Below are 13,697 nucleotides of genomic sequence, written 5' to 3'. Positions count from 1 at the left end.
AGGTTTCTAAATGGTTCTTGGTTTGAAGGTATGGTTCTAGAAAAAAAAAAAAACATCCACCGGAAGGTTATTTAGGGGACCCGAAAATGGTTCTTCGGTGGCTCCAAAGAACTCTTTTTAGCTCTATTTGATAATCATTGTAAAATCTTTGAATGGCTTGAATGGCTTACCTGACATGAGGCCGGCACACTGAGAAATGCTTGGTCCTTGTTGGATAACTGGTCTCAGAGGCTTCAGGTTACTAAAGAGTACAGAAATCAACACATCCAGCAGTTATGTTATGAAATGTTCAGACTGACCTACTTTTTCATCTGAATGTAAGAGATTATTGCTTGGGGTTTTGTCTCTGCTCATTACTTCTCCTTAGCGTAGCACTGAAAATGTTCTAATCATCATGCTGCAGACCTGTTACTGCGCTGTGGTGAAAGATAGATATCAGTAACAGTACTGAGATGTGGAAATGAACTTTGAAGAGAGATTCTATTTGTGTCTTTATTTTTGGTTTATTGAGTTTGATGGCTTTTGCTGCTTTATGGTTTCTCTACCTTTGTATTTCTCTTAAAAAGCCCAAACAGAATAAACAAACAAACAGAGCTAATACCCTTTTGTCCTGTTCCTGGGAAGAATGATGTGTTTGCTTCTCTGCAGTCTAGGTTCTACACTCTCTCTGCTGGCCTGGGATGTGTTTGCACCCTGAACAACGAAACAATTCATGGTTTAGTTCCATATGCTCACTTGGATGCACTTCTGCTGTCTGTCTTCAATTGTACATTGTTTTTTTTAATGCAGCCAAGTGTTTGTTATTAAATCAGCAGCAAATACAGTATATAATCTGCCCACATTTGGCTTGTTTGGCTGTTTTACATCATCTTGTTATATCAAAACCTTGCAACTCTGTTTTTTGGAGGATACTATTTTTTTACACCATTTGAAAAAGTAGCTCCGCTTCACATTGCGTGAACATTTCATGATGAATGGACCTACTGAAATGGTTTTAAAAAAATGCATGTAAATAAATCTCACTACATTAATTAAAGAATCTTTTTGTCCATCAGCTATACAGTTACCATTTTGTTTTGTTAGGAAGGCGACTACATATTCTATCAACCGTTTATGGTTATCTCATTATTTTATTCATGTTTTGTTTCCTAGTTTGTCGTGGTGCTTTTTAAAGGTTTTCCATTACATTAAGTTGCATGAACAAATTTTGCCAAGGAAAGTTCCTCACTCTGGATAGAGCACTGAATCGCCTGGAGTCCCGGGACACACCAGAGCTCCTGGCTGTGTTTACATCCTGCTTTGAAGCTTTGCTCCTCCGCTGCTTCTCCATGTGTTCATCTCCTGTTCTGCAAGTTAGAAAAGTCCAGTAGATCTCTTTGGAGAGATGCCATAGAAGAACCACTTTTGGTTCCATTAAAGAACCTTTCAGTGGATGGTTCTTTAAATACCCACTTACCACTGAGAGTGTGAAGAACCTTTTTAAAATTGAAAGAACCTACATATAATCTGAGGGTTGTTAAATTAAAAGACTTTCGGTAACCTTTTGCTATCTGTGCTTACTTCATAATTATCATGATCTAATCAGGTATTTAAAGTTATTCATCAATAATTCATCTATTCGCATTGCTTTATAACAGACATATAAGTTCTTTCTTCACAATGAAACTTCACAATTAACAAATCATGTACTGACCAGGAATGTAATCATTTATAAAGCAACCGTTTACAGTCTTTAGGCCTCCAAATGGTTTGATAAACATTAACAAAGAGCAATGATTATTATTAGTCATGCTTTATAAATTATGTGGAAGTTATATCTAAACTATCTAATCCAAAATCAAGACAATTCAGTATAAATAAATATTTATACATACCCATACAAACAATTCACAAATGTCTTTACACCAGAATAGGGGATATTAGTACATTAACAACTTCAGTGAACGTTCCTTTACATTGCAATTGGAGATATACGTTCATCATCAACCTCAATTAACTCTCCCATACACTAGAACATGGGTTCTCAACCATTTTCCACCCCAAGGCCCACTTGCAAAGCATAGCAGCCCACTGGAAAACTAAAATCAACTTTTTCAAATACAATCTTTTCTTAAATGCTGACACTGAAAACCTGAGAATCAGGGACTGAAAAATACCAGATTAGCCATTCTGGTTGTCAGTAGATTTGCAAAATTTGCAGTTATGTTAAAAAAAAACAAAAAAAAACAATTGGCCACAGTAATAGTAAAAAGGGGGAAAAATGAAAAAAAAAAAAACAGAAATGTACGAGTTAGATGTGGACTATGATTTGGAGCTACAGTCCATCATATTTTTACTGAAAATGCTCCACTGGCTTTCTTCAAAAGAGGAATAGTTTGGTCTCTTTAGTTTTGAGGGTTTTAGCACCTCATCTGAAGTCACACTACCAAATCTCCAAATCAAACCACACTAACCAAGCTCCACTCACCTGGGCTTTTGGATTAGCACTGTCACAATCAACAATAATAATCAATCTTACCAGATATTTGTTTCTTTGTCATTGGTTTATCAGTTTGAGTTTAACCACTCAGGTTGCTGATGCTTGGCCTAAAATATGTTCCATTACGATCCATACATTGAAATCAAACGCATCTCTTCCTTATTATGTTATGACTCATCTGTCGTTTTTTAACAGCAGCCTGTACTGAGTGTCTGTAAAGAGTCAAACATTAAAACAAGCAGATTATGCTAACAGTACAGCGTCAATGTGCTGCTAGAAGAAGAGGAAATCCAGCTCAGTTGATGAATTCAGAGACTGTGTTCCTACCAGCACTGAACTGAACCAGGGTTTGTTTGGAAGTGGACTGAGACCCACAGTTTTGCCAGAACACAATTCAGCTGTCTGCTGCAGATTTGAGTACATGTGGAGTGTTCACACATTTCAAAACAGAACACCAAACAAGAAAGGTGTGAAAGCACCCTGAGAAACCTCCATCTCTGGCAAGCTAGTTGTCTGCATCACGCACCCACGGCTGCGTTGTTTCAATCTGATGAAGTTTAACCAGCTTGCTACTGCGATGTTTTTATTTGTACATCTCTATTGGTTATAATTTGAATCTTATGTTGTTAATAATTAAGTTAATCTTTTTTCCACTTTTGTTTTTATGACAGCCCACTATGAACTGCAGCCTCCCCCTGAGTAGAGGCCTGCTGACCACTAAAGGGTGCTACACAGCTCACAGGTTGAGAAACACTGCACTAGAATAGGAGACATTATCCCATAAACAACCTCAACAAATATTTCAATACACTACAATAGGAGATATCAGTCCATAAACAACCTCAGTAAATGCTCAAATACACTAGAATAAGAGATATTAGCCCACAAACCTCAATGAACATTCCTGTATACTGGAATAGAAGATTTGTCCATCAACAACCTCAATAAACATTCCCATACACCAGAATAGGAGATATCAGTCCATCATCAACTTCAATTAATTCTCCTACACACTAGAATAGGAGATATTAGCCCATACACAACCTCAACAACAACATGAGAACTACTTACCAAAGATAAGAACAGAAACCACCTGGGAAAGGAGGAGTAACAAACTAAACACAGGAGGAAACACTAAAGATAAGACAGGGCTATATGAGAGGAGATAGGAGAGGGCAGAGCCAGGAAGAGGACACTCTAACATCACTTTCAAACAGAGGTAAAAATAACCTATGAGCGATTTGTAAACCATAATCAAGTAATGGTTTATTTTTGTCTTACTAAATATTGTTAATATGTTAATTAATGATTAATAACTAAGTACTTCGTGAGTTTGTAATTAGTCCATTGTGAAGTGACTGAAGATGTTTTAGAAATGATTGTTATGATAAAGTGATACTAGAATTTTCTGAGACCAGTTCAAAGCAACAACCATTCAGGAACCTTTTTTAAGAGTGTGCTGATCTTGTGGTTTTAGGCTTGACTGAAACTGAATCTATATTTGGTTCCTGATACTTGTGTAAGGTTTACAGTTACGGACTGTAACTCACTGTTGTTGCACAGTTTATTAGCTCCCTTTTACTGTGTCTATCGAATGGACCACCACAGTACCACTACTGAGCAGATATTATTTGGGTGGTGGATCATTTTCTGTCCGCTAAATTTTGTATTTTTGAACATGAAGCTTGTAGAATCAGACATAACGACAGTAGTGATACCTTTGAGCTGTAGAGATTAGCGATATCTTCTTGTTGTACAGCTTGGGCTTCAGTGCAGGAACAGCTTCGGCAGAACGTTTCGCCTGTGTTGAATATAAAGAGTCATATTCTCTATGACTAGCAGTGGAAGACAACAGGAACATCTTTGAAATGGAAGAAAAGTTTGTGGTGAGAGAAGTGAAATTGCCTCATACCAACAAATTGGTTTACATACTCTTAAAAAAGATGGTTCTTTAAGGGTTCTTTAATAAAGACCTTGGTTCAATATAGAATCATAAACACTCAAAGGACCTTTTGCATGCTTAAAGAGTTCATTGCACGGTGAAATGGTTCTTCAGATTTATGGAGAATGTGGTGTGTATGATTCTGTAAAGAACCTTTCTTTTAAAAGGGTTCTACATAGGACCAAAAAGGGTTCTGCTATTGTTACAAAGTCAAGCTTGTAACAAATGAAGAACCCTTTTCAGTGCTTTAGAGAACCATGGTTCTTCAGATTGATGGAGAATGTGGTGTATATGATTCTATATAGAAACTTTTTTTAAAAGGGTTCTATGTAGCACCAAAAAGGGTTCTGCTATTGTTACATTGTTAAGCTTGTAACAACTGAAGAACCCTTTTCGGTGCTATATAGAACCATATACAACACATTTATCATCAATCTGAAGGACGATTTTACCATGCAAAGAACCCTTTAAGCATGCAAACAGTTCTTTGATTTTTTATGGTTTTATATAGAACCATTATCTTTCCAAAGAACCCTAGAAGAACCATCTTTGTTGGAAAAGGAGAAACACTGTCAACATAACAAGCCATTTTTATTTGTTCATACATCATGAAACATTCATGTAATGAAAAAGTGTAAATACATAAATAAATAAATAAACAAACAAACAAGCTTTAAAGAGTTGAAATGATGTTTGATATTGCAGCGGTTGTACAATTTTTAGCACTAATACATTTGGGCTCAATGGCCTTCTTTTTACCTATCATCCAAAAAAAAAAAAAAAAAACAAAACAAGCATCTACAGGAGAGGCCACAACCTTCTTTACTTTTAATGTAAGTTAATGTAAAGAGATTTTATTCCAAGCAGTTTTGGTGCATTCCCATTGGTTCTTTCCTCACAAAAATGTAAAGTGCAGCTGCTGTGTTCAAAGATGTAGAAAAACAAACATTGAAAAAATGGAGGCACTTTTTTTTTGTTTGTTTGTTTTTTTTACAGTGATGTCATGTAATGTACATATAACATTATATTACAACAACCTACTTTCCAAAGTGCTACACCATTTCTGCACCTGAAGCCTTATAGGAACATACTGACTGATATTAATGGTCAAGAATTATTCAAGCTAGGCCTTCATTCAACATTTTCTGCAGTGATTATACAATATTTAGCCAACTTAGGGTACCTGCTTCCTTCTGACATCATTCACTGCTTGACTTCCTCTTTGGTTTGATAGCAGCTCAGACTTTGGTTTTAATAATGCTTCTCCAACACACAGCAGCAAGTCGAGGGGCTTCCCAGAGCCACTTTTTGGGGCTGGTGCTGGAGTGCTCAGCTTCCACAAACAGGACATAGACTGCAGAATGCTGAATGTGAAAAATGTACTAAATCAGGCCTCAGATATTAGCAATTGAAGATGCCATTATACCTTCAAACAAGCACACGATGTTAGGAATAGTTGTGAATAGTACATAATTAAAAGAATGCGTAGCCCTAATTGGCAATGCTATCAATTTGGTGTCATTCGAGGCCTTTGATCCTTCTACAAAGAACCTGAAAGTAAGAATGTTAAAAAGCTGTTACTACAACAACAGATTGATGATGTAGCTTTAATTCTGCTCAGCATTATGACTTCACTCATCAGGTTCCATGAATTTGTTTCTACATTCATTGTGTATTACCTGGCCTGCGATGGACTGGCAACCTGTCCAGGGTGTGTTTGCCTTCCGCCCAATGACTGCTGGGATGGGCTTCCCCCCGAGGATGAGTGGCTGGGAGAATTTGTGTGTGTGTGTGTATTACCTAAAATGAAATTGACCAAATAACCTCTCCTAACTAACAGACCACTGTTAGATTAACCCACCTAGGTCCTCTATGGCATACATCAGCGATCTCCAACCCTTGTCCTGGAGAGCTACCTTCCTGCAGAGTTTAGTTCCAACCTGTATTCAACTGGCTGCCCTGCCCCTTACTTAACTCCAAGATCCAGCCAATCAGAGACTTGGGAAGAGGTTGATTAGCTGGAGCAGGATGGCAAATTGTGGTTGGAACTAGGCTCTGCAGGAAGGTAGTTCTCCAGGACCAGTGTTGGAATGGCATACGTGACTGGAAACGCCTCTTACATTTTATTTAAAGGGCCCATAACATGGAAAACAAATGTTCCTCACTAAGAAATCGAAGATGTAGTGTGTAAACAATGATAAAGTTTTAAACATTCTGCGCACTCCCCAGTGTATACAGTCCATACATGTAAACTAGGCTGCAAAAACAGGTTATATTGATTGTATTGTTTTTGTGGTGTCATAAAAACCAACTCATTTAAATACATCCACCTATTCAGCCTACAGGAGCTTAGCCCTGCCCATTCACGCTGAAGTTGTACAAAGTGTTTTAGCCTGGACTGCTTTTTGAATAAGGCACAGTACAGTACAGCCAATCAGAACAGAGCTCATTAACATATGTCAGTCTTGAAGGTCTAAAAACAGCCTGTATTTGGTACATAAATCCACATTATAAGTGGACCTTGGGACAAAATAAGGTGCAAAAGAAATAGATACAGGCCATTTGATTACTCTTACTCATCACTGACTGAAAAGCAAAGTGTCAAAGGTGCAGATTCTAAACTCCAATCACTACCACATTTATATTTATAAGCAGAGAAGATGAGGAAAAGCTATTGCTGTGTCTTGATTTGTGGAAAATAGAAAATATGCTTTATACATACATACATACATCATCTAAACCGCTTATCCTTCTGGGTCGCGGTGGGGTGCTGGAGCCTATCCCAGCTGTCATTGGGCGGAAGGCAGGATACACCCTGGACAGGTCGCCAGTCCATCGCAGGGCATATGCTTTATATTTTTGTCATTTTTTGATGTTGAGCCTGTCGATGCAGAATGTAAATCAAATGTACACATGTAATGTAGAATGTACATATGTAATGTAAAGCAAACTTAACGTGAGCCTACACACTGCAAAGGTTATCATCCCTAAACTCCTCTTTGAAGGCTGTGAATTCTTAGACCTTGCAGAGGTCTTCAGATAATTGACACCTCGTGAGGACCAGGAGCATAACAGTGCTCTAAACACACATATCACTCGCTCTGCAGGTAATAAGGAAAATAATTCAGACACTCGCTAGGTTTTATGCCTGACTATATACAAATGTACAGGGGCATCACAGCTAGGGGAATAATGGAGCTGTAGAGCAATGTAAAGCCTACACACTGCAAAGGTTATCATCTCTAAACTCCTCTTTGAAGGCTGTGAATTCTTAGACCTTGCAGAGGTCTTCAGATAATTCATGACCATGAAAGGAACCTTAGCAGACAGGAAGCTGAGCAAAAGTTTTACCCACAAGTGGAGGTTAGCTAGAAATTACTGTGTACACCCACAGTAAGTTCACTCACTTCTCTTCACAGCCTAGTCAGACTGTAAGGTGCTCCAAATGTAAGTAATCATTTTGTTCTTTATCCAATCATTTACTGCAGTTACGGCTACTTATGGATGTGCGTAATGTTTGAAATGGATTGAGGAACAGGCGTTTTTTTGAGAGGCAACACAGATCTAATAATATTCTACTTAATTTTAAACTTGAATTTCAGTTTTCATAACATTGGCTCTAGTAGTATGATAATGCTGAAAAATGCTCAGAAACATTCCATGCTTATGGTTATTTGTGATAATTAACAGAACTGTCTGTTGATTCCTCCATTACTACATCACTATCAATAAACAATGCACAGAAATATAGTCGTACGCAATTGTTTGAACACCCTCGGTCAAATGTTTCTTTGATTTTCAAAGTGAAAATAAGTGAACCCATCCTCTACAGGGAATAAACTTAAATATGGCAGTTTCTGCTCATATGAATTTAACATCTCTAGGGGAAAAAAAAACATCAAATATCAATTAAAATGTGTAGAAATATGTTCTCTGGAGCACGACTACTTATTTTCACATAGAAAGTCAACAAAATATGTAGCTTGACCAGAGTGCCCAAACTTTTGCATACAACTGTACTCCGTGGTCATAATGTACCACTTTACAATAAGACTACCCTCATAAAGGGTATAGTTTCAAATTATTTATCAAATAGTTATTAATTAGGTCATAAACACCTTAAAATCATTAATAAGAAGTTAAAAGTGCAACAATGAGGTGTTATATCTGATAAATTTGAATATCTGATAAAGCTGAGAGGTTCAATGTTGACCGATGGAAAAGAAATATGTAACTAGCAAGCAAGTAAGTAACAAGCAAGATCGGAGGGTTAACAGTATAGATAACTGTGGGCTCACTATTTGGCAAGCAACAGGTCAGTGTTGCCTCACTTTTTATGTGTTATATCTGCCTATTCATTTTTAGGTGTTTATGGCCTAATAAATAACCATTAATAAACAAATTTTGTACCATTCATAAATTATAAGGGTAGTCTTATTGTAAAGTTATTGTAAAGAATATGACTTGTCTTTAGCTAGCTCTAATTGTATCGCACAAAAATATTCCTTGGTCATTAAGATTTGTGATAAACGTAAGTCATCTTTAGCTTCATCATTCAGTATTGGCTGTGTCCAGGATGTAAATGATATTACAGTCTTTTTCAGAGTAGAGCTGGGCTCTGTTAACAATTCCTCTTTGCTTAAATTCATTCTGTAGATGGACAGCACAGGCCTTTCCTCAAACGCAACCTGTTCACTGGAACCCCCACATATCTCCATCGGCGTGCTCATCTGCCTGGTTCTCCTGCTTGGACTTCTCCTTAACATCTTCAGCCTGTGGGTCTTCATGCGTCGCATTCCGCAATGGAAGCCTGGAACCATTCTTCAGTTCCACCTGGCCATTAGCGATGTTATTGTTTGTCCACTAGCACCCTTTCTTATGGTTTACTTCGCTCAGAGCGAAGACTGGCCTTTCGGGAGCTTCATGTGCCGGTTCAAAATTGCCTTGTTGACAATTCACTTTTATGGTAGTATCCTCTTTCTTACTCTCATCAGCATCCACCGTTACATATCCGTGGTCTACCACAGTCAGGACTCCTGCATGAAACAAAAGGACTTTGTCAAGAAGCTTTGCGTAGGGGTTTGGCTTGTTGTGCTGATAAAAGGAGGAGTGTGCCTTTGTCTTTTGGATGTAAGCACAGTAAACAACCATACACTATGCCTTAGCATCCACCAGAGAGAGAACACTGAGGTGTATTTTGTCATGAACTTTTTTCTACTCATTCTTGGCTTCCTTGCTCCATTCACCGTATCACTGTTCTGCTACATCCGCCTGGCAAAGTCTGTGTCCAGCATCAATGCCTGCCACCAGAAGGGCAAGCTGATAAAGAGCAAATCTCGCAAAACGGTGGCTGTTTGCGTGGTCATATTCGGACTCTGCTTCTTGCCCATGAACGTGGTTCGCACTGTGGTTGTGGTGGTCAGAAAATACTTTGCCAACAACTGCAAACTTTTTTATCAAGTGGAAACTGCCTATTTTGCATCATGGATCCTGTCTTCAGCCAACTGCTGCCTCGACCCACTTATCTACTGTTTTTCCTCGCAAAACTTCACGAAAGCCATCTACAGCTCTCTGAGGAAAATTGGGGCTAGGATCCAAACACCTCGTGAGGACCAGGAGCATAACAGTGCTCTAAACACACATATCACTCGCTCTGCAGGTAATAAGGAAAATAATTCAGACACTCGCTAGGTTTTATGCCTGACTATATACAAATGTACAGGGGCATCACAGCTAGGGGAATAATGGAGCTGACTACGTAGCACCCCAAGGTGAAAGGGGCCCTCAAAGGGCCTGGACTAAAAATGTTGCTTTGGTATAAACTTTTATAGCCAAAGGTTGGTAGACACCTTCTTGTCCAATGTTTCTTCCAAAATCAACGGTGCAGTAGCAGCCTCTACTTCTCTGGGACAGCTTTACGCTAGATGTTGGAACATCTAGAGCATTAGTGAGGTACTGATGTTGGATGATTAGCTCTGGACCACAAATGTCACTCCAACTCATGCACTGCAAGGCATTGGAAGGAGCTCCATCACTCCAGAGAATGCAGTTCCACAATGCTGGGGTACTTTAAACCCCTTTGGTTGATGCTTGGCATTTTGACCTGAGGCTCTTGTGAAGCTGCTAAAAGTGTCCAATTCTATTGTTCATTGCTTTTCTATGGAGATTATACAAGCTGCATGTGTGCAATTGATTGCAGCTTAAAGTAGCTAAATTCATTAAAGGGAGTGTCTACAGTGCTTTGAACACACATATATGAATATACTATACTTAAATATAAATAGAAAACATAAAATATATATTTAACAAACAATTACATAGAAAACTCATCAACTAGATTTAATGTCAAACATAATAATATAATATGATTTGTCAGTATTTACTGTGTGTACTCATTGCCTACAGCTTTCAGACAAATCTGCAGGGATATTTTTCCACGCCACCAAAGTTCAGCCTTAGAAGTTGTTTGCATTTTCTGCTTCTCATGATCCAAGTAAATTCATACATTCAGTTTATTCACTGATGTAGAGATCTTGGCTCTGGGGTAGCATTGTTCTGAGAACACCAGTAGCTTCTTTGTTTCATCTGCAAGTGTTCTTTCCTTGTCTATTTACTTTTCTCAAGATCTTTATCTTCACTTATCTTTTACAGATGAAACATTGACGTACCGTTTATCTGATGTTGACAGTTTTGGTGGTCTGCCAGGTTTTGTATGTCTGTTCAGTTTCATTTTCTTTTACCTTTTAACCTTTCAACAAACAGTTTTGGAAAGTCCTGTTTTTTCACTTATTTTCTTTGATTTTGCTGTTCCTTATGCAAGTGGATCATGTCATATCTGCTCTCCTAAAAATATCTCCTGAAAAATGAATGACTTGTACCAAACGGCTGTTTTGACTGGACATAAATTAATGAAGGGTGATCTCCGACTATTCAAAACCACTCGGCTGTCTGATGTTAGCAACTGATTACTATGATCTGACTGACCAAGCTACCCATATGGTACCTCTAAAAATATTATCAAGTGTGTATGACCAAATGACAAAACTTAAAAAGGAAGTGCCTTTGCAGCGTCATAGTGTACACTGGTGAAGTGACACTCGCATCGTCTTGTTTCCTTGTAATGTATCACTTGTAAGAATGGGGACATGAAAAACAAAACATGATTAGTCCCAGACATTGCGGTAAGTGCGCTGCTTGTCTTACAGTGTGTGCCCTTCAGTAAATTTACTTGCAGTTTTGAGCACTCTAGCACTTTCAAAACATGACTTTTTTGTCTGGTAAACATTTTTTGGCACTGCTGCATACTTGAAGGTACCATTACATGCAGTTTTTTTGAATTACATTAAAATTTTTATTTGTTTTGGGTATCTCAGAGGACATTATTATTATTATGTTTGTGACCATTTTGTGGTCCTTTTATTGTCATTGTCACTGAAGATTCATCATTGTTTATTAGACTGACATTTCTGTTTTCAGTTTTGGACTTATTGTTGAAATCCATAGAAGAATAAAGTACTGCCCTGCCCCACATCAGCAACTTCTCCTTCCTCTTTTTTTCCTCCCCTCCGCTGGTGATTGGTGTTTAAATACGTTCACTTTCTCAGTCTCCTCTCAAAATGGACATCTCAGTTCCTACAACGGCTGTCACCTGGCAGAACAGCAGTAATGGCTCGGAGACAGACTGTCCTCCAGAAGCTCAGCATGTGTCCCTCACCGTGCTCCTCTGCCTGGTCTATTTGGTGGGGCTTTTTCTCAATGGCTTCAGCCTGTGGGTCTTCACTTGCAAGATAGGCAAATGGAGGACTGGCACTGTTCTGCAGTTCAACCTGGCCATTAGTGATGCCATCGCCTGTCCAGCCACACCGCTGATGGCTGCCTACTTTGCCAAAGGGAGCAACTGGGAGTTTGGAAATTTTGCATGCCATCTGAAAATAGCCCTGCTTAGCGCTCACTTCTACGGCAGCATCGCGTTCCTCACCCTGATCAGCATTCATCGCTATGTGATGGTGGTCCACATCAAACAAGCTTCACCAATGAAAAGGAAAGGCTTTGTGAAGAAACTATGTATTGGAGTGTGGTGTTTTTTGGCGGTGAAAGCCATCATCTATGGGGTTCTTCTGCCTGTTACAACCGATGAAGGCCACCAGCAATGCCTTTCCATACACCAGAAGAAACTTACGGACTCGTACTTCACCATCAACTTTGTGCTCTTCATTTTTGGCTTCCTCATACCTTTCACCATATCTGTGGTTTGCTACAGCCGCCTGGCCCACTCGCTGTCCCGCGTCAATGTGAATTCCCCTCAAGGCCAAGCAATCAAAATGAAGTCTCTGAGGATGATGGGAATATGCTTGGTCATCTTCGGACTGTGCTTCCTTCCTCTCAATATTGTGCGGACAGTTGGTGTAATTGTTAAGAAGTACTACCCCACGCGCTGTCCTCTTCTTCTACAACTGGAAACCGCATATTATGCAACCTTCATCTTGGGAGGAATCAACTGTTGCTTGGACCCCCTTATTTACTTCTTTGGCTCACATAATTTCAGCAAAGCATTGAGAAAATCTCTGAGAAAAACAAAGGTCAAAGAACAAGAAAGAGACAACAGAAGTGAATCAGACACAGTAAGCTACTCTGCAAAAAGAAGTGGTGTTTATACAGTATCTACATGAACCATTTATGCTTTTATTTGGTGTTTTTGGTTATTATATTATGGTGAATATACTTTAATGTGTTTCTGCAGAGATTATTAAGACATTTTTATCACTTCTCATGAACTTTTGATCTTTTTTTCTTGTCCTTCCATCCATGTTTTTAGGATTTTAAGGTGTTATTTAAAGACTTTTTACAGCATAGTTTTGTCATTTTGCTTTTAGCTCTTTCAAAAGTAAAGCTTTTTTGTAAAGATCACTGAATTAATGATATGTGCAGATGTGAGTGAGTATTTCTGAATATCATTAGTATGTTTCCTGTGGAATATCAACTTACATATGAAGCGTAAGTGTGAATATCAACAAGGAACAAGAGTGTTGATGTTCTGTAATATATGCAACAAAAACAGTGTGTTGCACACTCACTGCACATCCACAGAAAGATCAGATGGGCATATGAAAATAAAGAACTCTAATGTTCCCTTTAGTGTATCCGGCTTCTCTTTTAATGTCATGTATTATATGTATATGTAGTATGCTCTTAAAAGTAAAGGTTCCTAAATGCTCCTTGTTCTGTAGGGTTCTAGGACAAATGGTCCTCGATTCTACGTATGTTATAAGATATTCT

The 13,697-nt window shown here is 38.5% G+C and overlaps 2 protein-coding genes across 2 annotated transcripts; both read left to right on the top strand.

Moving 5' to 3' along the window:
* Window positions 1-7,802: 7,802 nt before the first annotated feature.
* On the top strand, window positions 7,803-10,408 carry LOC118827225 (P2Y purinoceptor 4-like). The gene is made up of 2 exons (XM_036598516.1): window positions 7,803-7,868; window positions 9,078-10,408. Exon 2 carries the CDS (start codon window positions 9,078-9,080, stop codon window positions 10,110-10,112), a length of 1,035 nt encoding a protein of 344 aa, XP_036454409.1. The 5' UTR covers window positions 7,803-7,868; the 3' UTR covers window positions 10,113-10,408.
* Window positions 10,409-12,037: 1,629 nt separating this feature from the next.
* Window positions 12,038-13,128, top strand: LOC118827660 (P2Y purinoceptor 4-like). Its single transcript, XM_036599099.1, has one exon. The coding sequence runs from the start codon at window positions 12,038-12,040 to the stop codon at window positions 13,088-13,090; it is 1,053 nt and encodes a 350-aa protein (XP_036454992.1). The 3' UTR covers window positions 13,091-13,128.
* Window positions 13,129-13,697: the final 569 nt, after the last annotated feature.

The sequence above is a fragment of the Colossoma macropomum genome, unplaced genomic scaffold (assembly GCF_904425465.1).
Source record: "Colossoma macropomum unplaced genomic scaffold, Colossoma_macropomum, whole genome shotgun sequence".
In the NCBI taxonomy this organism is placed as follows: domain Eukaryota; kingdom Metazoa; phylum Chordata; class Actinopteri; order Characiformes; family Serrasalmidae; genus Colossoma; species Colossoma macropomum.
Note: the sequence above shows the minus strand (reverse complement) of the source record. Positions and strands in the feature narration are given on the sequence as shown.